Source organism: Tauraco erythrolophus, chromosome 15 (assembly GCF_009769465.1).
Source record: "Tauraco erythrolophus isolate bTauEry1 chromosome 15, bTauEry1.pri, whole genome shotgun sequence".
In the NCBI taxonomy this organism is placed as follows: Eukaryota; Metazoa; Chordata; class Aves; order Musophagiformes; family Musophagidae; genus Tauraco; species Tauraco erythrolophus.
Window position 1 is genome coordinate 11471795 of NC_141479.1, and position 21920 is coordinate 11493714.

Consider the following 21920-nt stretch of genomic DNA (forward strand, 5'->3'; position numbering starts at 1 on the left):
CATGATGGGCGAATTATTTACCTGATATACAAAAGTATCTCTTCTCAGCAGAGTGGGAAAAATGAGTGGCTGTGGGACTTGGCTGGAGTAATGGGAACTGGGTAGGATAGGAGAACAAATTGTTTAAGTTTTTAAAGTTGGTCCTGGTACATCTGAAATAACTATAGAAGCAAGAGATCAAGAGATTTAGTAAATGATCTTGTTTGTATCGCACAAGCAGAAGTTTTCTAATCATTCCCTGCCACCCCTTCCTGCTTCTGAGTTTTCCTTTCTTGATTTAGTGACTGTTCCCTTTTCTTAACAATTTTTGTTGTTGGGCAGATAGGTATTTTTAATACTTATCCAAAAAGTCCTTATGACAAGGAAACCCTACGAACAATCCTCCAAGTAGATGATAGAAACCCTTGTTGATGTCTGGTGCCGAAATGAGTTACAGAGAGCAAACCCAATGTGGTGGTTCAGTAATGCTGTCTCATAGATCTTGCAGCAGACTTGACATGGATGCCCATAATTTCACTGATGCTTTGTATAATTGCTTTTCATGCTGTAGTGCCTGTTCGTACACTTTCTTGGTCATTAAAATTTTTTTTTGCAGATACTCCCTAGTTTACCTTTGCATGGATGAATACTTATATCTTTTAATTCTGACTGCACAGTCGTCTAAAACTTCCTTGCAGAATATGCTGGTTTCAGAAGCCTGATGAGATCGCTCATAGCAAAGAATTAGGTGCTGTGGGAGTACTTCTTCCCAGCTGGGAAGACACATAAAGCATGGTGGGAGAAAAAGAGTTAGAAAAGAGGAAGGACATTATTTCTGGGTGGATTGTTGTTGCCTGCACATATGTTGTTGGACATCTCTTAGTTTCCATTTTAACATAACACTTTCAGCGCTCCTTTACTTCTCATTCTCTTACTAAGAATTTTTTTTTGAGAGTTACTAAGCCGGTATGTTTGGCAGAACCTACTGATCTGTGTAGGTCTTCTGCTTAAATGAATTGACTAGTTGATGTAGTTGCTACTCTTTCCCTTTCACCTTCAAATGGCAAGATCTGGCAGGCATTGACAGCCATTTGTAAATACACAGTGATATCAGAAAATTGTCTTTCCATTTATCTTCTTCAAAGAATTAGTCTTTTATGTTTGTGAAAAGTCCTTTGTGGAAGGAGGCCTGTATTTTGTAGCAGCTTTTCATCCTTTCTGAAGCTTCTGCCTAGGTGTTTGCATGGAGTACATGCAGACTTCTACTGAGTTAATTTTGTATAGCTGAGTTATATGAAAGAGGACCAAAATACATTTCTAAGTGTGCTGAACAGGGTGCTCTTTCCTAATGAGTGTGTTTCTCTGTGCAATGCTATTGTCTTTGCAGATTACTGAATGCAAATGCAATCTCTTTCATCAGACAACAAATACCTTGTATAGTTCCTGAACTACAGGTTAGGGACTATTATCTGGTTGTGTTCAATGTTCTGCAAACAACTGGGGCACCTTTTTGCACTAGTAAGCTGCTATTGAATAATCCACGGGCTTGGGTCAGCGTAAGGGCTGGAGGTTTGGCTGTAAAAGGTTATAGCCTTGTTTGCTGTCTGTTTGCATTCCCAGAAAGGAAATGTTTTAGTCTTTGAATTAAAAAATAATAGTGTTAGACTTCAGGTTCAGGTTCCACCCCTTACAGTCCTGTTCTGTTCTTGCCCTCTCCCTGCCTATCCGCAGCTTGAAGAGTTGATTTTTGTCTCTTGTGTTTAATCCTTTAGGGTTCTTTGCACTGCTCCATATTATTTTTCCAAGACAGTAGTCTCTCCTCTCGTCCCATACTTTCATAGCTTTTAAGGTTGGAAAAGACTGAAATTAAGCTACCTTCGATATAATGTATTCTGGAATTTTGTTTTCACTCATGTCTGTATTTTAGGAAGCAGTTTTGTTTAAGGACTCTTTTAGAAGAGGAATCATCCTTTCAGCTTTTGGAGCTACTTGGCATGCTGTTTATGCCTGTGAGATGTCTGCTTTTACAAATTGGGGGAATTTGAGTGCTCTGTTTATATGTACTCAAGGTACTGTAGGTGTTTCATTACCTTTGGATGTGAACTCTTTATGTCAGCAGTGGTTGGTGCAGAAAGTCAGCTGTTGCAGTCTTTTTTTTCCTGTGTTTGGCTTTGTTCCAGATACATGACCTCTTTGAAACTTGTGTTTTCTTTTGTTCCTAACAGTTTTAAGAACTTTGATTTGGAAGACTCTCAGAAGTGTGCAGTAGATTGGTTGATGATTGGCCCATCTTCCAAGAGGGAGGAGTACAAAGTGTGTGGATCTTCCATACCTCCATCTTTCATCTCTGCAAGGGACCATGTTTGGATATTTTTTCACTCGGATGCATCAAGCTCAGGACAGGCTCAGGGATTTCGCCTTTCTTATATCAGAGGTAAAACCTCACAGTTTTGTTGGCTTCGCTTATACTCTCTTTGGCAAAACTTGAAGATGGTATTATTTTTTGTTGACAGGAGTCTTGGACTGGTCTTGATGACTGTAAGGTGTTAGCTTGGTAACACTGATACTATTTCTACTTGTATTTTTAACAGTATTCCTGAAGTGTACTGGCCTGACGGATTGACTTGTGGCATGCAGGGTAGTAGATGTTAAAAAGTGACATCAGAGGATTCCAAAAGTTTTGACACTGACTTTTTTCTCCTTTCCCTCTTTCACAGGAAAGATAGGTCAGGCTGTATGCCAGTCAGATGAATTCCGTTGTGCAAATGGAAAGTGTATTCCCGATACTTGGAAATGTAATTCCATGGATGAGTGTGGTGATAACTCAGACGAGAGAAACTGCACTGTCCCTCCAACAGAGCCTCCGTCCAGCATCTGTCCCTCAGGAATGTTTCAGTGCAGTGCAGCCCACTCCACCAAGTGCTTGATGAATGAGCTGAGATGTAATTCAGTTAAGGACTGCAGTGATGGTTCGGACGAAGATAATTGTCCTGATCTTTCCTGTGGCAAAAGGCTGGGCAATTTTTATGGATCTTTTGCTTCCCCAGACTTATTCCGTGCTGATCACAGCAGATCAGACCTTCGTTGCACGTGGTATGTGGACACACAAGATAATCGACATGTATTGTTGCAGCTTGATTTGCAGTTAGGCTACAACGACTATGTGAAGGTGTATGATGGCATCGGAGAGAGAGGTGATAAATTAATGCAAACGTTTTCGTACCACAACAATAGGCATTCGGTGAGTGTGGAGTCGTCAAAGGGCCAGCTCACTGTCTCATATCATGCTCGTTCCAAGAGCACTGGCCATGGGTTCAATGCAACCTATCAGGTGAAAGGCTATTGCCTTCCTTGGGAACATCCTTGCGGAAGTGATGAGGAGTGTTTCACAGATAAGCAGCATTGTGATGGCTGGTGGCACTGTCCAAATGGCAAGGACGAGGAGAACTGTCCTGCATGCCAGAAGAATGAATACCCCTGTGAAGGAAACAGTGGGCTTTGTTACTCAATACTTGACCGCTGTAATAACCAAAAGAACTGCCCAGATGGCTCGGATGAAAAAAACTGCTTTAGTTGCCAACCAGGAAACTTCCATTGTGGTACAAATCTGTGCATCTTTGAGACTTGGCGCTGTGATGGCCAAGAAGACTGCCAGGATGGAAGTGATGAGCATAACTGCCTGGTGATCGTTCCCAGGAAGGTCATCACAGCTGCTCTGATTGGGAGTCTCGTGTGTGGCTTGCTGCTGGTGATAGCACTGGGTTGTGCATTTAAATTATATTCTCTGAGGACCAGGGAATACAGGTAAGCATCTCGCTTTTATGGTGCTTTAGTAGCTGTGTGTTTTTTTCCTTTTTGTTTAAAGGAAAAAAAGTAATTGTTAACCAGACAATTTGCAAAATACTGTTAAATCAATCCAAGGAATTGATGAGAATTAAATAGCTGTCTCACAGCATTAGGCTTAGAGGAGAGCAGTTAAGATTTTCGGAAACAGTGAGGGGAATGTCAGCTCTTCTGTGAGCTATGAGAAATACACATTTATTGTGCAGCCTGGCAGAACCTGTATCTAACTTAAATCAAAACTGTTTTGACCGGTTTCCTCTCTCACCTCCTTCTGCAACAAACCCCTTGCACTGCCAAAAACTGAGTACTGAACTGTGACAGTGATGTCTTTGCTGACTCTGAACTGAATAACTCTCCCCCTGCCCTCTCCAAATACTCTAGTTCCCAGTTCTACTAAAAGCGAAGTCTTGCAGTGGTGGGGCCTGTTCTGAGCAGTTGTTCACCTCCACCGTTCCCATCGGTGTGAGCTGTACCTTTTTCCCCAGATCCTGTATACCTTGCCGTATGGATGGGGTGTGTGTTTCTGTGTCTGTGCAAGCCTGGCTCTGTCCTTTGGGAGAGAGTTGTAAGGGACTTTCGGAAGCCCATCCCTTGTTATGTGCACCAGCTCTGTGCCGTGCTGCTGACACCCTTTGTGCCTTCAGCACAGTGTGCTTTACATTCTGTCCTGATCAAATCTGTATGATTAAGGAGCTGGAAACCAGCCGCTGTGCTGTGTTGGGAACCTTGGTGCCTTGGTTCTGGCAGGACAGCCAAAGCTCTACAGCTGCAAGCTGCCCGTTGTGTGATTGTTTCCAGTTCTTAATGTTGTCTTTTCCAAAAATAACCTTTGGGCCTGTGTTGAACAAGTTACCAGTGTTACTAATGTAAGCTGCCTGATTGAAAAAACTCCACTTGCCAGTCCAACCTGGGACTGCACCAGAGAGTTTACTGATTTGATTCACTGAGGCTTATACCGTCTGATCTTACTCCTTTTGTTTGTTTGAGCATCCTGACAAGATTTTCACAAAGCTCAGTTGAAAGTTTGCGTTTTTGATGCTAGCATGAAGCCCTCTGCACTGCTTTTATACATTAATGTGAGGGAGGCAGGACAAACTGACTGTTACTTCTCTTCCATGTTTTCCCTCTGGTTCTGTTTCCAGAGCGTTTGAGACCCAGATGACGCGACTCGAGGCAGAGTTTGTGCGGCGTGAAGCTCCACCTTCCTATGGGCAGCTGATTGCACAAGGACTTATCCCCCCAGTTGAAGACTTCCCTGTGTACAATGCATCACAAGTATGGAGACACGAGTGCCAATGAACCTGTCAGCAACCAAACTACTATAAATTAGACAGAATCAATCTGGAACTGTATTCTTTCAGTAGCTGTGCTAATTATATGGAAGTCATGTAAAAATCTGTGTTTTACTTGGAGCTGAAGAACCACAGTTTTGCATCTTGGTGCTGTGGATAGTTTTGAACACATTAAATGTGTTTGCTAGAGAACAGCAGTGAGCTAAGCACATGCTGTTTTGCTGTACATCAAGATAAAATGAAGGGAGACACAGAAAGGTCAAAGTAAACAGAAAAAAGGCTTTTCAAGCTGAGACTGTAAATGTGCCTGAAGCGATAAGAAAGTAAGGTCTCTAGCAGTATTTTTGGGAAATTCTGGGATTATTTTTCATTTACAAATACATTACACTGGGAAGCCATTAAGTCATTCTTCTGTTTCATGACCAAGTTCTTGAAAATCTCCTTTGCCCTATTGAAAATATCCAACTGTGATACAGTTCCTAGTATGATAAAGCTTTTTGTTTGTTACTCAAGTGGAGTATTTTGCCTTGGCCTTTCTTCTCTGCTGTTGTCATCAGCTTTTGAGGATCCTCTGCTATTGCTGATGATAGAGGACTCAGTGGTGCAGACTGGTTCTTTAGTGGTGATCTGATCGTGTGAGTGAAGCATCTTCCTGGGTGGACAAGTAGAGCTTAAAGTCACAAAGGAAGCACTTTCAAGAGAGAGTCTTTTGGTACAAGCAGAGCTGTCTTTGATGTTCCTAAATAGTTCACTAGAAAATACGCTTTTTAGAAATTCTTAGAATTTTTTAGAAAATACAAGGAAGTGTAGGGATCAAGTCTGACAGTTCTGATAAGGTGGAGATATTAGTGGAAGAACAGGATTTAGGAGAAGTCTTTTGAGTATGTGTGAAATCATAGTTTGTTACATCTGTGTTACAGGCTTCTGTGCTGCAGAACATTCGAACAGCTATGAGGAGGCAGATGAGACGACACTCGTCAAGACGGAGCTCATCCCGGCGGCGCTTGGGCAGGCTCTGGAACAGACTCTTCCACAGACCTCGGGTGAGAGGACAGATCCCGCTCCTGACTCCCGCCCGCACTTCACAGACTACACTGGGTGATGGGATCATCAACCGTGCTGATGGGACTGTTCGGAGTTCTCCACCTTCCCCCGAAGGACCTAGTTTAGAGGCAGATGCCCATGGCCAAGCCAGGGGCCTACAAGAAGCTGGATGTAGCAGCCTGCAGCCAGAGACTGAAATCACAGAGCCATCGCCTTCCAGTGTCTTACCGAATACTTGCACAGCTGCACACGCAGAGCCTGAGGCTGGACATGCGGATAAATCCCTAGGTGCTGAGACCTCTGGCAGTGAGCTTAAGCAGTCCAGTAAAGTGGATTCAGGAAAGGCTTTCAGAGATCCTTTGTCTGAAAGTGTTACAGAAACGATCCATGGAGGGTCAGTATCCAGGCGGACTGTCCCAGAGGGCAGTAGTTTAAGTAGAAGTCATCCGCTGAGTGAAGAGCCATGTAGGTTACCCTTAAAAAAGTGGGAGTCTGCTTATTCAGACAGCCCTATGAATATTCATATCCAAGTGGATGGACAAAACCAATGTTGCCCCAACTTGTACCAGGAGGAGCCTCTGGGTATTCATGCGGCTTGTTGCCATTCTGTGGAAGTGCCAATGTTAGAGTCCTCTACACCCCTCTCTGAAATCAATACCAGTGATGATGAATCTTTACTTGTTTGCTAATAAAAATTTTTGATTTGGCCCTGTAAATTTTGTAACTTCATTGTTTATATGACAGTGCACTTTGATAGGTGGTATGTCTGTGTCCTCAACTTTGTCTGTTAAAACCAGTGTGCTTTAATCCCCAGGGAGTACAGTACAAGACTAAATGGGACAAGTTTTCTGTCTTCATTGCTATTCCTGAAACTCCAGTGGGGCAGAAATAGGCCAGTATGCGATGTCAGGGGCTAGGAGAGCAAGAATGTGTCACTGCAGTTTGGAGGCATCTCCATCCTCTGATACTTCTTCTGTGCATTTATTCACTCTGCATTCAGGGAATTAGTGTTTCTTTGCTTTTCAAGTGGTCTTACTGAAACTAGAGAGATCTCTGTTGGAACCTGGGGCAGGCATCAGTCATTGTAACTCTTGAGTGCTAAACAGAAAGAATGTTGTCTTTTTAGGCATCATAATTTGATTAAATAATAATTTTAATTACAAATACTTTGAAGGAAATGAAGTCCTTTATAGCTTCCTCTTTATAGAAATTGCTCACTTCCTTTACTCCCTTCAGAAATGTTTTGATGGCCATATGTACCTTGAAGCATCCACTAAAACCAAAGTTTCTGTATAGAATACCCAGACGATACCTGGTGTCTTACCTGCTAAAGCTTTGTAGTAAGAGATTAGCAGAGTTCGGTATAAGCGGAGAGCATTGAACCCCAGTTGCAGCAATATTTTTTTTTTGTGTTGTCATATGTTGCATTCTCTTCATAGTGATGTTGTGAAGGTTGAAGAATTGTTTGCTTCCTCCCTACCCTCTTTTTCCTCTCCTCCCTTCTGTTTTCAGGGATTTGTATGATTATACTACTTTGAGCGTGCCCTGGAGGATACTGAGGCTTCACAGCTCCCGTTAGCTGCAGTAGGAAGCACTGAGCACTTGGTAACTGTCAGGATCAGACTCCTCTTTCATTTTGAAATAAAATCTGCTTCACAAGTTTGCTTGTAAATCTGCTACCTAGGTGCAGATGTATAAATCATTTTTATTTTTAGAGGATGCTATTTTGTTTGCTTTTTTCTTTTAAGAACTGAAATAGATCAGTGCCATTTTCAAAGCTGACACTGAGTGGATTGTACAATGCTTAAATGTAAACTGGTGCCTTTTGGGGAGTGTAATTAAAAGCAAGCAAGTTATTTACATGGAAGAACATTACTGTGTGATAGCTTGGCCCTGTTGTGATGGTTGGGGTGTTGGCTGGGCTCCTCCATGCTCTAACAAAAGCTTCAGTTCCCCCATGATGCAGTGACAAACTAAAATGCTTTATATAGGAATTAACAAGGAAGTTGATGCTGCTGCTCTGTAAATACCTGAGTGCTCTGAAGCCTGTTTATTGCTGTAGAAATTCAAGTTGCCTGAAGTTATTAACTGAACTTGTAATATTGAGGTGGACTTGGCAGTTGTGGACCTGGGCTCTGCTGTCCACAGGACCTTCATGGCTGTAAAGGCAAACAGGCTTTTGCAGTGGACAGTTAAGTTTACATCAAAGCGTCAAAGATTTTTTTCCTTTAACTGAGCCATATTTTGCTCTGGATCTTTTGCTAGGACTCTCTTTGGGGGAGTGCCTTAAAAAGAACAAGGACTAGGACTTTGGCTTTACTGAAATGTAACATGGAAGAATTAAATTGAAGTATTTTTTTTTTTTTTTAATTCAGTTGCAAATTGGTTTCATTCTGTGCATTCCAGAAGCAGAAAATTCAAATTCCTTAAGGGCATTAATAGCAGGAAGGGCTTGTGGCAAAATGTGTAACAAGTAAGAGTTGTATTTGCATTAAATAAATACTGCACACATGTTTTTTCCAAGTGCTTTTGTGATCAGAATTAATTTCGTCAAATTAAATGTAGTTTTGAAAGAGATCTTGCTTTCGTAGCATTTGTAGACGTTTTGGGTACGTTCTACCTTTGCAAGGCTGTGTACTGTAGTCCTTACACTGCCAGGGTGGTTGTTTGCATCTAAGGCTACAGGTTTTAGAGTCTTTTTTTTTTTTTTTGTCTAAAGGTAATTTTAAATACATAGAATTGTATGTGTAAAGTACTTAATTATAATATTGATAGGACAAGTGGCAGTGGCTTTAAACTGAAAGAGGGGAGATGTAGATTAGATCTAAGGAAGAAATTCTTCCCTCTGAGGGTGTTGAGGCACTGGAACAGGTTGCCCAGAGAAGTTGTGGATGCCTCATCCTTGGAAGTGTTCAAGGTCAGGTTGGATGGGGCTTTGGAGCAACCTGGTGTAGTGGAGGGTTTCCCTGCCCATGGCAGGGGGGTTGGAACTAGATGATCTTTCAGATCCCTTCCAACCCAAATCATTCTATGATTCTGTAATTGGGAGGAAGATTATTTCAAGGTTAATATTGTGCAGATATGAAGTACCTTAGAAATAAGTGTATATTTTAATTCTGTTACAGAAATGTATTTCTATAATAAAATAACGTTGATCATACTATGCCTTAAACTATCACCACTGTAAGGCTCTTAAAGTTGAAATATGTACTTCAGAATACTGCTGTATTTTGGGATCAACCCTGAACAGCTAGCACTGTATTTTATTTTAAGATGTATAACTTCACATAATTTCTTACATATATCACACGTATTTTATGTACTGATCCATTTGGTAACTCAGTGGAAGTTTCATTGAGAAGGTTTTATTTTTAGAAACTGAAAAGAATCCAGGTTAATGAAAATATGATGCTTGAAGTGTACAGAAATGTTCACAGCCCCCACTACTGGAATTTATAGCCTTGCATCAATGAAAGATACACAAGCTGGGTGCTCCTCGTAAGCGCCTAACTTCTGTATTCTGCAAGATGGTATTCTCTCACAGCTCCCCTAGCTCATTTCTTGGAGGGAAGAGTCACAAATTTACAGTTCATTTTGCAGAAGAAATCTCTATCTGTGCTGTGAGCACAAACAAGTGTGTTGCACTGTCCTGGAATGTCAATACCTGAAGAAGCCACAAAGTCTGCCGTAGTGTATGTCTGCCCTTCTTCCAGCTCTTCGTAAGCATTAAGCAGTGAACCAACCATCCTCGAAAACACCTGAGTTCTGTTTTATGTAAGCTGTCTCCTGATATTCAGAACTGCTTAAAATTAAAAAAAAAAAAGTGGGGAACTGCTGCTATGCCAGACGTGAAGAGGAAGATCAAAAGATCTCATTGTTACGTTTCTTTGCTCAGTGGAAAATATCACACTCTAATGACTATACAACCTAAAGTTAATCAGCTAATAAACTTGTTAAAATTTTTCTTATTTTAATAATGCTCTTCTGTACTCTTTAAAGATTTTTTTGTAGACAGAAAGGAAACAAAAATTTTAAGATAGCTTTTCTTTAAGATACAAAACTCCCTTGTCCAAGCAGCCAAAAAATCCTCCTTAAAAAGAATCTCTGAACAGAGAATAATACCTACACTGGTTTAGGAAGAATGGAAGCTCATAGGGAGCATTAAAACTATTATTTGAATGCATTAATTATGCTATTACACATGGGGAATATTTCTGTTTGAAATTCTGGCACCTTCCAGCTTGTGTATGACTCTGTAACATCCCTTAAATGTACTTGTTTTCTCTTTCTGTTCTCTGCTTTGATGTTTGGTTTTTATTTACATATGTATATATACATTTAGAGACAACATTTTGCCGTAATGTATGTACAGATATATGGTTCAGGTATGGCATCATGGTTGCCAGTGTTGGTTCCTGGACAATGATACTAAGCAAGTAAGATGCTGGGCATCATCATACTTTGCTCTTGCTTTGACTCTCTTAATTTTTAATAAAATTTCATGTGCCCAGAGGCTATGGGTTTCTGACTGTCACTCTAATACCAGAGATGGAAGGATGGAAGGTGCCTAAATTGTCCTGCCACAGCCTTTGTTTGACTCTGACTCTGAATATGCAAACCCATGGCTCCGTGTGTTGACATGAGTATGAAGGGTGGGGGTTGGCTTTGGTTTGGTGGTTTTGGGTTGGTTTTTTTTTTTTACTACCTGCGTTTTCCAGTAGCTGAAGTTGTGGAGATGCATCACTTTTTTAGGTACTATGTGTGAAATCTTAGCACTAGCAATTCACTGTTGTGCACCACTGCCTCTAAAATGCATGTGTGCATATACCTCAAATAACAAGAAGAAGCCCTGAAGCATATGACTGTTCAGGTGGTTAATAAAAAAAAATCATTTCTGAAGTACAGCCTCTCTCTCCCATTGCTGAGGGCAATGCTTGTTTTGCTGATGCTTCCCCTCCTCAGTCTGTGCTTTGGACGGCACTGATGGCTCTATCCTACTGGTTTTCAGTAGAAGGTGGAGGCTGAATTATTTTGTGTTGACAGAGATTTACTCTACAGACTTGGAAATCTTTATCTGTATTGAAGAGAATGGAGCAGACTTTATGGAGGCCCAGGTTTATCCGATGAAGGAGGGGCGGACCCAGCTCAATGCAGAGGGATAATACCTGCTAACCTGGTAGAAAAAGTGTTTGCTTTGCTTTGTCATGAGGTGCTGATTCAGCTGCACTGATAGTGGCACAAGCAGTAATACTACAAACCATATCCTGGTGTAAGCGAGGCTGAAATAAATATAGCCCATAAAATGGAAATAGAGTAATAAACGATACCTGTGCGTTTGCAGCAGTTTGTTGACAGCCTGTGCAATGCAACAGATAGCTCCTTGGTTTGTTGTAAGATCTAACTCAAAAAGCCTTGAGGGAATAATGTATTTTTTAATAAGACCTTTCTCTGAGAGGGAGAACAACTGCTTTTGCTTATTTAAGATTTTTGGTCTTTGCAGGAAACTAAGTTTTGATCTCCTAGGCAGGTGTTAGGATGTAAAATCCAGTACAAACGGGTATCTGCCCGGGACTTGAACCTCACAGGTAGAAACCTCATCTCCTGTCTCTGGTCAGTCTGTTACCTTAGCAAACTCTGTTCGATAGGCCATCCTCCTCCTTTCAGATTCCAGCTCTTGTGTTCTTGGCTATGGGGATTAAATGGTGACCAAGGCTGATGTGAGCCATAGAGGTTTATGCTTTATTCCCTCTTCATTCCATGTTTCCTGCCTTTACAATGCCTTTTAGGTCTCCCTCCCTTATATCACTTTTTCTTACCTTAGGACTTTGAGACAAATTTGTTTTTGGCTTCTCAGCGTCTCTTGGTCACTTTCTAATCCTTTCCTTGGATTTTCCTTTTTCATTTGTCGAAGTGCAGACATTTCTTGTTGAAGTTGGAGCACTGGTGAGATGTGTGAAGGACCGAGGAGGGGAGATTTAAAAAACCGAAGAGGCTTTGCCTGTATTCACAACTGGAGTTGGAGGTGGAGACAGGGCTCAGCCGTCTGAACTCTAAAGCTTTAAGAAAAGACAAATTCCCTACAAGGTTTACTCTTTATTTTTTCACATGTTCATTTATGACACGTACTTCAATATCTCTCATAAAACTCAGCAGCTGAATAATTGCTAGCTTCTCATCATTCGGTGCTTGGTACGTAGAGGCTGGAAAGTAAATGTGTTTTGTTTTCAAGGTTTCAAGAATTCACAAATAGGAGAGTGAAACATGAGAAATATCTTGACAAAGGCCTTGGAAAGCGAAGCGTGGGACAGCACATTTGCTGGGGATTGTTTGTTTGTTTGTTCGTTTGTTTGCTTTCCCCTCAAAGATGAGTCATTTTACTTAGCGTCAGCTCTTGGGCATGGAGAGGCACGCTTGCTTGCACAGCGTTGGCATGTGCTCAGAAAAGCAATGGCAGCGGTCCCTGTCCTGGGCTTCCCAACCCACCGCAGCTCCTCGCCAGGCCGTGGTGGTCTCCTAGAGCCACCAGCTCCAGCCCCGTGGCCCAAGGCTGAGTCAGGGTTTCGCTTTCAGTGATTGAGGGTGGCTAACGAAATCTTGTCTGCACGTTTTTGGATACATTTTTACAAAGATGCTTCCAACTCAAACGTGTTATTAAATACACAGTGAATCATCAACCCTTCTTGAGTTGGACGAAAGATCTGAACTGATACGAGTCTCTTTCCTTGACCCTGCTGAGGTCAAACTCTTCTGGTTTATGTACTAACATGAACTGAAAGCAACCAGTTCCTGTATCAAGTTTATGAAAACACTTGAGAGCAGCTGGGCCAACAGTAGCACCTCTGCCTCATTCTCCCTGTGCTTCCCATTGCTGCCCAGCCAGCTCCTATCTCCTATTAAATGTCATCTTATTTGAGAGAGGGTCTATCTTCCCAGTCTCTGGTTTCACAGTGCATAGCATGATAACATTGTATTCTGTTGCTGTTTTTCTTGATATTGTGATAATGCACATAAAAATAATCCAATACATCTTTTATTGACTGCGCGTTAAGCTGACTTACAGGTAATACTCTTTTTAGTACTCACGTTATCTCATTTTCCCCTGAAATTCTCTGAATGCTGTATTATTGCCAGTGCTAAAAGAATAAACAGCACAGAGAATTTTTCTCCATTACAGCCTCTAATATTTTATGCTACATAAATATAATAGCATATAATATATAGTCTAACATAATATTGCATTCCTTTTAAAGCTTTGTTTAAACTCCTTTCTTTTGGAAACAACTTGCTTTTCCATATCAAGTGTCACAATATTCTTGGCATGCTTGTAGTGTCAGCTGTCTCAAGGGTTTTTTTTTTTCTTCACTGGGCTTTAAAATACTGGCAGTTATGCCTCCTTTGGGCCTGTTGCTTCATCTTCTGGAAGAATCACACTTACAGGGTTGAGCACACTCTTCAATTTCATTTAGCATATGAATTTATCCTTCTAGTTCTGTACATTGATTTCTATGGTTAGAAATTGTACGTGTTAGGAACTAAGTTTTGTGAAGTCTGTAAAAATAATGTATGTGATGTTGGGAGCACAGCTGAAGCTGTTCCTAAAAATGAAAGAAGACATTGTGGAACACCTTTTGGGGACTGGTATGTAATTCGAAGAAGAGCTCTACTGAACCATCCTGTTATAAATTTAGCCTCCTGATTTAAGGGCAAATGTTGATTGTTTTAAAGCGTAGGAGTATAATCAGGGAAAATTTGAGCCAAACTCAGTGAAAAACTATGAGGCAATCGGGCCTTTAATTTTGCTTTTGTTTTTCTTAAATAAGAGCCAAGGAAAGCCTTGGTAGCAGTTACATTATTATTATTATTATTATTATTATTATTATTATTATTATTATTATTATTATTATTATTATTATTATTGCTACTATTATTATTATTATTACCTTTCCCATTACCGTACAGACTTGTCTCAACAACCACAAAGTTTCTGTGCTGGCTGATTTCCATACCTTAATTGTTTAAACAAACAAAAATAAAACCACACCAAAACTTAGCAGTTCTGAAAGCAATCATTATTGCTGGTGCTATAATACATTTAATTTTCCTGCTAGATAATAAAGTTATTGAAAAAATTAATCTGTTGGAAATTATACCACAGAAAGTGGATTTTGAACTGTGGAAAATGACTCGGCCACGAGAGCCTCTGACATGGGTTAAGTGTTCAGGTGCTGTTAGCCAGTATAAATAGAAGTGTGCTGTGAATATGGGAGGGAAAAAAAAAAAAGCAAGGTGAATATATATGATTTTCATTAGCAAACTTTATATATTCATAACATTATTTAAAATGGGGAATCTCTCTTTACATGTGTGCATATGTACACACAAACCCACACCTTTTTCTTTAGCTAAATATGTATTTTAATCTCTTACGATTAATAGCTTTATACAAAGAGAAGAGTGTAAGTTGTTTTTGATGTTTACTGTCTGAAAGTTTGGAGAGAGATGGATAGATATTTAAAAACAAAAATACTTCTGAATAATTATTTGTGTTGGAAAGATACATTCCTTGAGCTCTCTCCTTATTTTGAGTCTATCTTAAATCTTTGCAGAGCATGTGGTACTTGACAAACTAAGAGATAATGAACCCTTAATTTTTGTACCGGGGTCTGTAACACATAGAAAGATACTTTTAAAATTAAATTCACATGGCTGTTACCAAGGCCACTGAACACGATAGTTTTTGTTTTCAAAAGTTGCAGAAGAATAGTAGCAATTCAAAATATTGCTCAGAGATGTTCTTGCATTTTGCATTTTCAAAAGATTCTTTGGTGTGAAAGTGGCCATGTTGCTACAGCAGCAAATCTCTCTATATTAATTAAATACATGAACTAGATTTTTTCCTAGTGTTTGCCACAAATAAAATATGCAAAACACTTTCCAAGGAGCATCTGATGTGAGAATGATTTAGGCTTGTTACTTGGCTGAGCATAGCTGGAATGAGGAATTTGTCTCTAAAGCATCGTGACATCACCTGACACTTCAGTAAAAAGGAGAAATGTCAGGCTTCAGTCCCATGTTTTCCTCGTGTTCCCACTGCTGACTCTGCTGCAAACCTCTCCACATCTCCATCCTCCCCACCTTGGCAGCTGGATCGTGCTGAGCTTCATGCAAGAGCTCCTGGGCAGTGCAACGAGCTCTGTCCCCATCTGGGATACGGGAACCCAGCTCTGCCTTTGCAAAAACACTTCTAAATTGAGATACTTGAGATTTTTATCACTACTTTTGGATATATTTTCCTGTGTCACCAAATGATGCCTGAACATTCAAGCAGGCAGTTGATTTTGTACCTTTCACTTGAAGGCTGGCCCAGGCTGGTCAGTGCTTGGCACAGTGGCCCTGTCCCTGTGGGGCGGGACGCCCTGGTGCTCCGGTGCTGCGCCGGCCGCACCGTGCTCTGATGGGTACCTGGAGGGATGATCCTTCAGATTGTAACTTAGATATCCTGCTTGTTATATGGGGATTCACCCCACCCAGGGACAGCAACAGGAGTTTTCCTGCAGGGATGGGTGTCCCAAGGTCTCTTCACGTTCTCTTGATTTCTCCACTTTGATTTTGTGTCAGGAGCTGCCCTACTTTTGAAATGCCTAAATTTCTATGTCTCTGATGGACCTTCACGGCCGGTAAAATCAGTATTCCAGAGCTGTATCTGTGCTGCTTTCCCGTGCTGAGCAAGTACGCTGCCAGAAAGAAACAACCAGCACCTTATTTTATATTTTATTTATTTTCTGTTTTTTTTTTCTCTTTTTTCTTTTTTTTTAGGGAAAAACTAAAAGCTACAGATGCCATAAAAGGTGTAGCTCATTTTATGGGTTTCACTATTGGAGCTCTAAAAACATTTTTTTTTTACAGAAAACTTTTTGCAAAAATCAGCATGTAAACAAGAAGCCACTTCAGCCTTGGAAGCTGCGCCGTTACTTCCTCGCCGCAGTCTCGCTCGCCGGTTGCCGAGCGCGGCCCGAGGCTGCCTCCTCCTCCTCGGCACCCCCGCCCTGCGGGTACACCACGAAACACAGCTTCTGGCCCCAGCACGTCACGGACTCTGCCAAGAGCAAACATGCGGAGGGTTAACGGTGACGCGACGTGGCCCCGAACGCGCCTCTTGGCCTTTGTTAGTCCTTTCCAACGGCTCACGTAGCCTTCGTGTGCTCATAGCTACGCTCCTGTGTATCTGCTCTGGGACAGGCTGCCGTGAGCGACCCGAGGGGATGGGGAGCTGCTCAGGGGCATGAAAGGAGGCACCCGTGCCCAGGAGTGAGCAAAGCAGTTGCCCAAAGGCGAGCACTGTCTGGCCACTTTGTGCCCAGGGACTGCCTGCGAGCAAGAGCTGTGGTCGGGCTCATGCTGGCAGCTCCCTGGCTGCTTTAGTGCCGCTGCCTCAGAGGGTCAGCAGATCCCTGCAGACCCCAGCACAAGCAGCAGCCCCAGGAGTGGAGCGAGGCACCGCGGTGCTGCCTTACCTATTAGCCTATTTACACACTTTGGTTTATTTCTCCAGTAGACTCCGAGGAAAAACACTGGCACTCCAGTTAAAATGATAATGAGTCCGACTCCACAGACAACTGGCTCAGAGTATAAGCTGAAGATCAGCAGAAATGCCCAAAACGCCAGGTAAGTGATGGGGACGAGGAGGTTCACCTACAAGGAGAGAGCAGAGCAGAGCACGACTGTGCAGAACAGCAGCAGTGGCTGAGTGGTGGCAGGGGGCTGTGGAGGGCTGCAGGACACCCCTTCCCTCCACCACTGTTGTCCTCTCTGTCCATTAGGCAAGTTCACAAGGGGTCTGCCTGTGTATCCCATTTTCAAGCTAATGGCACTTTGGGACGTGGTTTGGGATCTTAAAGTTACCACTACATCAAAAAATAAACCCTTCTTCAGCACAGGAAGATGGAGGGCTCGGTGTGCCCATCCCTCCCTTGGCACTGCTATTGCAACCAAGAGATTCAGCTTTAATGTTGTCACCTTGATAGGTCTGAAGATTTTGGGTTTCTTCCAGCGTAACACGATCAGGCCTATAATTGTCACTCCGTAGCAGAGGTAGTTAATAAATGACACGTAGTTGATGAGCGTGTATGTGTCTCCAACAAGCATGATGATAAGAGTGGCCCAACACTGCAAAGAGAGAAGCATAGCGTTACTTGAGTCATTACTGGAAAAGGTAGCTTAAAACCAGCAAAATCAAGCAAAAGACCCACGGAAGCAGTTAAACTCCTTTTGTTTATGGCTCCCACTGGCCATCTGCTGCCTCCTGTTCTCAGCGCGTTATCCGTGAGCTGTGCCACCGGGGCTGGGGCTGAATGGGGATTTAGGGTTGTTTGGGGCATGCTGAAGCCAGAGGCCAGCGGGTCTGTTTGTAAATACACCCCGGGGTGCTGGCAGAGGTGGCTCCAGTGCCTGTGGCCAGGCAGGCAGGGCTGGGAGGACGGGCAGAGCTCTCCGTCCCCCCACTCCACCCATTTCTCTGGTGTGTATTAAAAGCTATTGAACCCTATGGCGAGGACTTCTGCCGAAAGAAAGATTTCTTGCAGGCTCACACGTTGTGGGCAGCGCACTACGTTGTTGCAGACACCCTGTAAATTACAAAGAGTAAGAGCTTTGCCCTTTCCCCCCGCTGGCCCACAGCTCGTGCTGCAGATGACCGGCATCATTCATCTTTTGGGCATTACTCATGTTTGGAAATTGGCAGATGGATGGTGGAAATTTCCATGCCTATGCTTGCTTGTTTGTACTGTATTTCCGCATAAGTCTGTTGAGCCGGGAGAGCTGGCTTGGGGGCCAGGGGGTTGCTCCTCGGGTCCTGTACCCCTGCCTGTCAGTACACCAGGAGCTGAGCTGAGCCCCTGCCCGCACCATGTACCGGTCCTGTGCACGTTGTCTGCTGGTGGCCAGAGCCTGAGAGAAACTAAATATCCAAATCCCTCCAGAGAGCGCTCAGGATTTTGGTCTGTGTTACTCCAGCGTCTCTTTTTGCCCATGCCCCTTTTTCTTAATTAGCTGTTTCAATAGCAAAGCCCTCCCAGGAGGGAAGGCTTCTGCACCGCCGGTACCAGGAATTAAGCACCACCACAATCAAATGGCCTTTTGGTCCCTCCGTTCCCTCGTTAAAGCCTTGCAGGCTTGGCAGGGCGATGTCAGCACCTTGAGCAGTCTCACCACAAAATGAATTTAAAATAGGACAGCATTTAATATCGGTGTCGTATAACACGTTCCCTGCTTTCCTCGGACAGGCGCGCGGTGTCGGATGCGTGTACGACCCCCTCCTGCCGCCGACGGGTTTTGCAGCGATGCCGCTCGGCACGGTGGGATTTCGTGCGTGGGTGACACTGATGTGTCAGATCCCACGGCGCGGGCGTGATCCCCCCGCGGTACGCGGCTGCAGAGGGGCGTGCTGCTCCCCTCGATCGCCTGGCTGCAGCTGCGCAGCAGGCGGGAGAGCCGGCCGCTCCCCACGCGCTTGCGAAGTCCTCCAGTCTGTTTGTTTTACGTTTAGCTTGGCCCCTTGATTTTTGAAAGGATTAGTAAAAATACAGGTCTCGCCGGTGATGTTAAAAAGGCCTTTCTCCGTGTACAAAGAAACCTTTCTCCATGGAAAGAGTAGGTGTGATTCATTGGAAAAGAAAAAGGAACATGATGCATTAATTAGGTTTGCCTGAAGTCTGACCCAGTTTGCTATTGTAGCTGCCCACGCTATATTACTTTTATATTTGTATTTGTTAAGAAATTAGTATTTCCTAGTAGGATTTGTTATATCCTGAGCTGCGTGAAAACACCTTCAAATGATGAATTGATACGCAGCGTTGGTTCTGTCATTTGCACCGTCACTCAAGGGCAGTGGGTTGGGCAGAGCGGGGGCTGGCGGACGCCCCGTGGCGCGGCCCCGGCAGCCCGCTCCTCTCGGGGCTGTTCCGCAGCGAAACGGCCCCTGAGACTCAGTGTCTTACGTCAGCCGGTGGACTGCCAAGGACAAAGGAGTTCTGCTTCGCCGGCGCCGGGGAAGCGCAGCTGCCTGACAGAGCCCGCGGTGGGACCGGTGTGGTTCGGCTGCCTGGGGAGCGGTTTACCCTGAAACCCCGCACGGGCAACACGAGATGTTTGTGCTGGGGTACTAAGCCCTGGGAATGCTGTAAAGCCTCGGCTAGACATGTATTTTGCCATAAAAGTGGAACGTGCAGGAGGCTTCTTTGGTGAAATCCAGTCTGGATGTATTGTGCCAGAATTGCTGTTAGAGCCGGGAGGCACATAAATGTGCACCTTCCTGGTGAATCTGGGGTCAAAAACTCGCCGTTCTGATACCAGTGGCAAATCTGCAGCTGGCAGCAGTTGATGCAGTGGAGATTTCAAGCAAATGCCCGTCAGGGAATTCCCTTGCTCAGGTCGTGCAGCTGGAGACGGCAGCACCGGGAGTCATTTTCCTCTTCAGTATCTTCTATGCTACAGCAAAATGCATCACGTATTCTAGCTTCACTGTTGGTAAAAGTGTATGAAGCTTTCTCTTTGTTTCAGATAATAACTTCTGTAAGTCAGTAGTATCATGGAAAGTTATGCTGCATAAAAAGTGAGAGGAGCCCATGGGGAGCTCACCAGCAACCTGACCAGCACCAAACCCTCCCAGCACTTGGCCCGTTGGTTTCTGACCATTGCAGGTGACCTCTGGTCTGCCTGACATACCATTCAGCACGTGTGTTATTCAGGGCTCCTGTAATCTTTGTCCTTACTTAATTTTTTGGCCACAGAAATAAGTACCCCTGGTCCTCAGAGCACTGCTCCATCATCCCTCACAAGATGTCTTGCTCATTGACAGTAAGCAACTTTAGGAGCACTCTGTTGTCTCCCTGGGACTCGCCATGTCTCTGGCTTTGGTGGTAGTACCTAAACCAGCCCTGCACCACTGGGATTAGCAGTGACCATGGGGATTGCCAAACGTTTGTGGAAAGCAGGCAAAATTGGTCAAAAGAGCTCGTCTTTTTTTAAACGCAGTATCTCTGTTTCAAAAGGCAGTCTCTATCCCTGCTGTGGGTAGGACAAGTGGTGATGGGCTTAAACTGCAGCTCAAGTTAGGGGTGAGGGAAACCCTCCAGGCGTCAAGGGTGGCCGGGAGGAGGAGGGATTCTGTTGGGGCTGAAGGCTGCTCTTCTCTGGAGCTGCTGGAGCTGCTCAGCCAGCATCCACTGGCAGCGTCCCAGGCTGACTCGCTTCTCCCTCTCTGGGGTAAAATGGCCTCTCATGGATTTTTCCAGCTCTGCTCTCTGTGATTCAGTATTTCTAAAAGCAGGTTACAGAGCAGGGATGGTAAAACTTACGCAGACGAGCAGAGCGGGGATGGGCGTGCAGTGCTTGACGTGGATCATGGCAAGCAAACACGGCAAATGGCCTTCTCGGGCGCCGGAGAAACATAACCTGGAAATAAGAATAGGAACGCTGAATCCACTGGGTGTACAACAGCCTTTTCAATATCTAGCCATCCGACGTCTCTAATCTCAACTGCCCGCATCAGTCTGGCTGTGGAAGGGAGCTATGCGCTGTGGGCACTGGGCAGCGACTGGGGAGGTGACTAGGGACCACCGGCGTAACCGGGCGTAAGTCAGTTAAACAAGACCCGTCAGGACACGAGGCCTTTAATGGCTGACGTCGTCTGGGAGGTGACCTGCTCCAAGATACCGAATTACCTCTGAGGAGAAGGAGGAGGACCGAAATCTGCCCAGTTCCTGCCTGCTGGGCAGCGTTGCCTCCTTACCCAGGGTGGCATGAATACTGTGAAGGTTGTGTGGGGATCCACCATACGTAGCCAAGGCATAAAAACCTCATAGATAATATTTCCAGTGTCAAAAGGGTTTAGGATAAGGTATAACATGCCTTAAGATTTTACTTTTAAGTGCATAACCTGTTACATATGCACATAGATTTACCGCATCTCATTATACTCATGAAAGCGCTGAGATAAATAACTTTCCCAAGGTACTTAAGACTTGAATCATTTCCTCCAAAAAAATTTTACAACTTTTTAATTAAGTTCAGAGATGTCAATTAATATAAATAGACTTTATAGACTACAGTATAACAGACTTTACAGAATCTGGCCTCACCAACAGCAGTGTGCATGCAAAGCATCTTGCCTGAAAGGAGTTTTTCCAGCACAGGAATGAAAATGTCTGTAACTGGGAACAGCCCCAGGCCCTGAAGCTGCTCTTTGAGCGAAGCACAGTTTAGCTTGTAGCTACTGGAACTTTATTGATGTAAAATGACTTTGGTTCCACACTAAAGCCATGTTTGGCTCATACTGTGAGTTATTCCACATCTGCAGACGCTTTCAGTAGCTCGTAAGGATTAATTTGCAAGAGATGCCGCGATTCGATATTACATTTGCTGACTCGAAACAGAACAATTCATAACTGAATGTATCCAACACGCCCAACAATGACCTCACGCTCTACAACATCCAAAATGTCTAGCTAGCATTTCTTTAGCAAACAAAATTAAAACAGCCCCTCCCCAAATTAGATAATGTTCATAAAATTGTACTCCATCTAACCTTGATGAGGTAAAAAGGTATCCATTTATTCCTCCAAATGTAGATAGGGCCACTGAGACTGGCATAACCCAGGAAAAATAGCCCAGTAACTTTTCACCAAATGTCTAAAGCAACAGAAGGCAGAGAAACTGAAATACACTGCAAAGCACAGGTCCGAAATCAAAGTGTATTTTAGACAT

General features: G+C 43.5%; 2 protein-coding genes across 7 annotated transcripts in view; one reads left to right on the top strand and one right to left on the bottom strand.

Moving 5' to 3' along the window:
* LRP3 (LDL receptor related protein 3) overlaps window positions 1-10654 on the top strand; it is a 28106-nt gene extending 17452 nt beyond the window's left edge. For 5 of the 6 annotated variants that reach the window (XM_086621187.1, XM_086621188.1, XM_086621190.1 and 2 more), the window contains 4 exons: window positions 2205-2413; window positions 2697-3783; window positions 4965-5097; window positions 6035-10654. In XM_086621187.1, the coding sequence (XP_086477313.1) occupies window positions 2205-2413; window positions 2697-3783; window positions 4965-5097; window positions 6035-6847 (2242 nt within the window). In that variant the 3' untranslated portion in view covers window positions 6848-10654. Of the gene's footprint in view, window positions 1-1349; window positions 1434-2204; window positions 2414-2696; window positions 3784-4964; window positions 5098-6034 lie in introns of those variants that run through there. The other variant, XM_086621191.1, reaches the window with a different exon arrangement.
* A 5472-nt stretch (window positions 10655-16126) lies between these two features.
* SLC7A10 (solute carrier family 7 member 10) overlaps window positions 16127-21920 on the bottom strand; it is a 41622-nt gene continuing 35828 nt past the window's right edge. The window contains exons 7-11 of the mRNA XM_086620683.1: window positions 21742-21845; window positions 20513-20609; window positions 17175-17324; window positions 16673-16850; window positions 16127-16254 (exon numbers count right to left, since the gene is read on the bottom strand). Coding sequence (XP_086476809.1) covers window positions 16127-16254; window positions 16673-16850; window positions 17175-17324; window positions 20513-20609; window positions 21742-21845 — 657 coding nt within the window. The remainder of the gene's footprint in view (window positions 16255-16672; window positions 16851-17174; window positions 17325-20512; window positions 20610-21741; window positions 21846-21920) is intronic.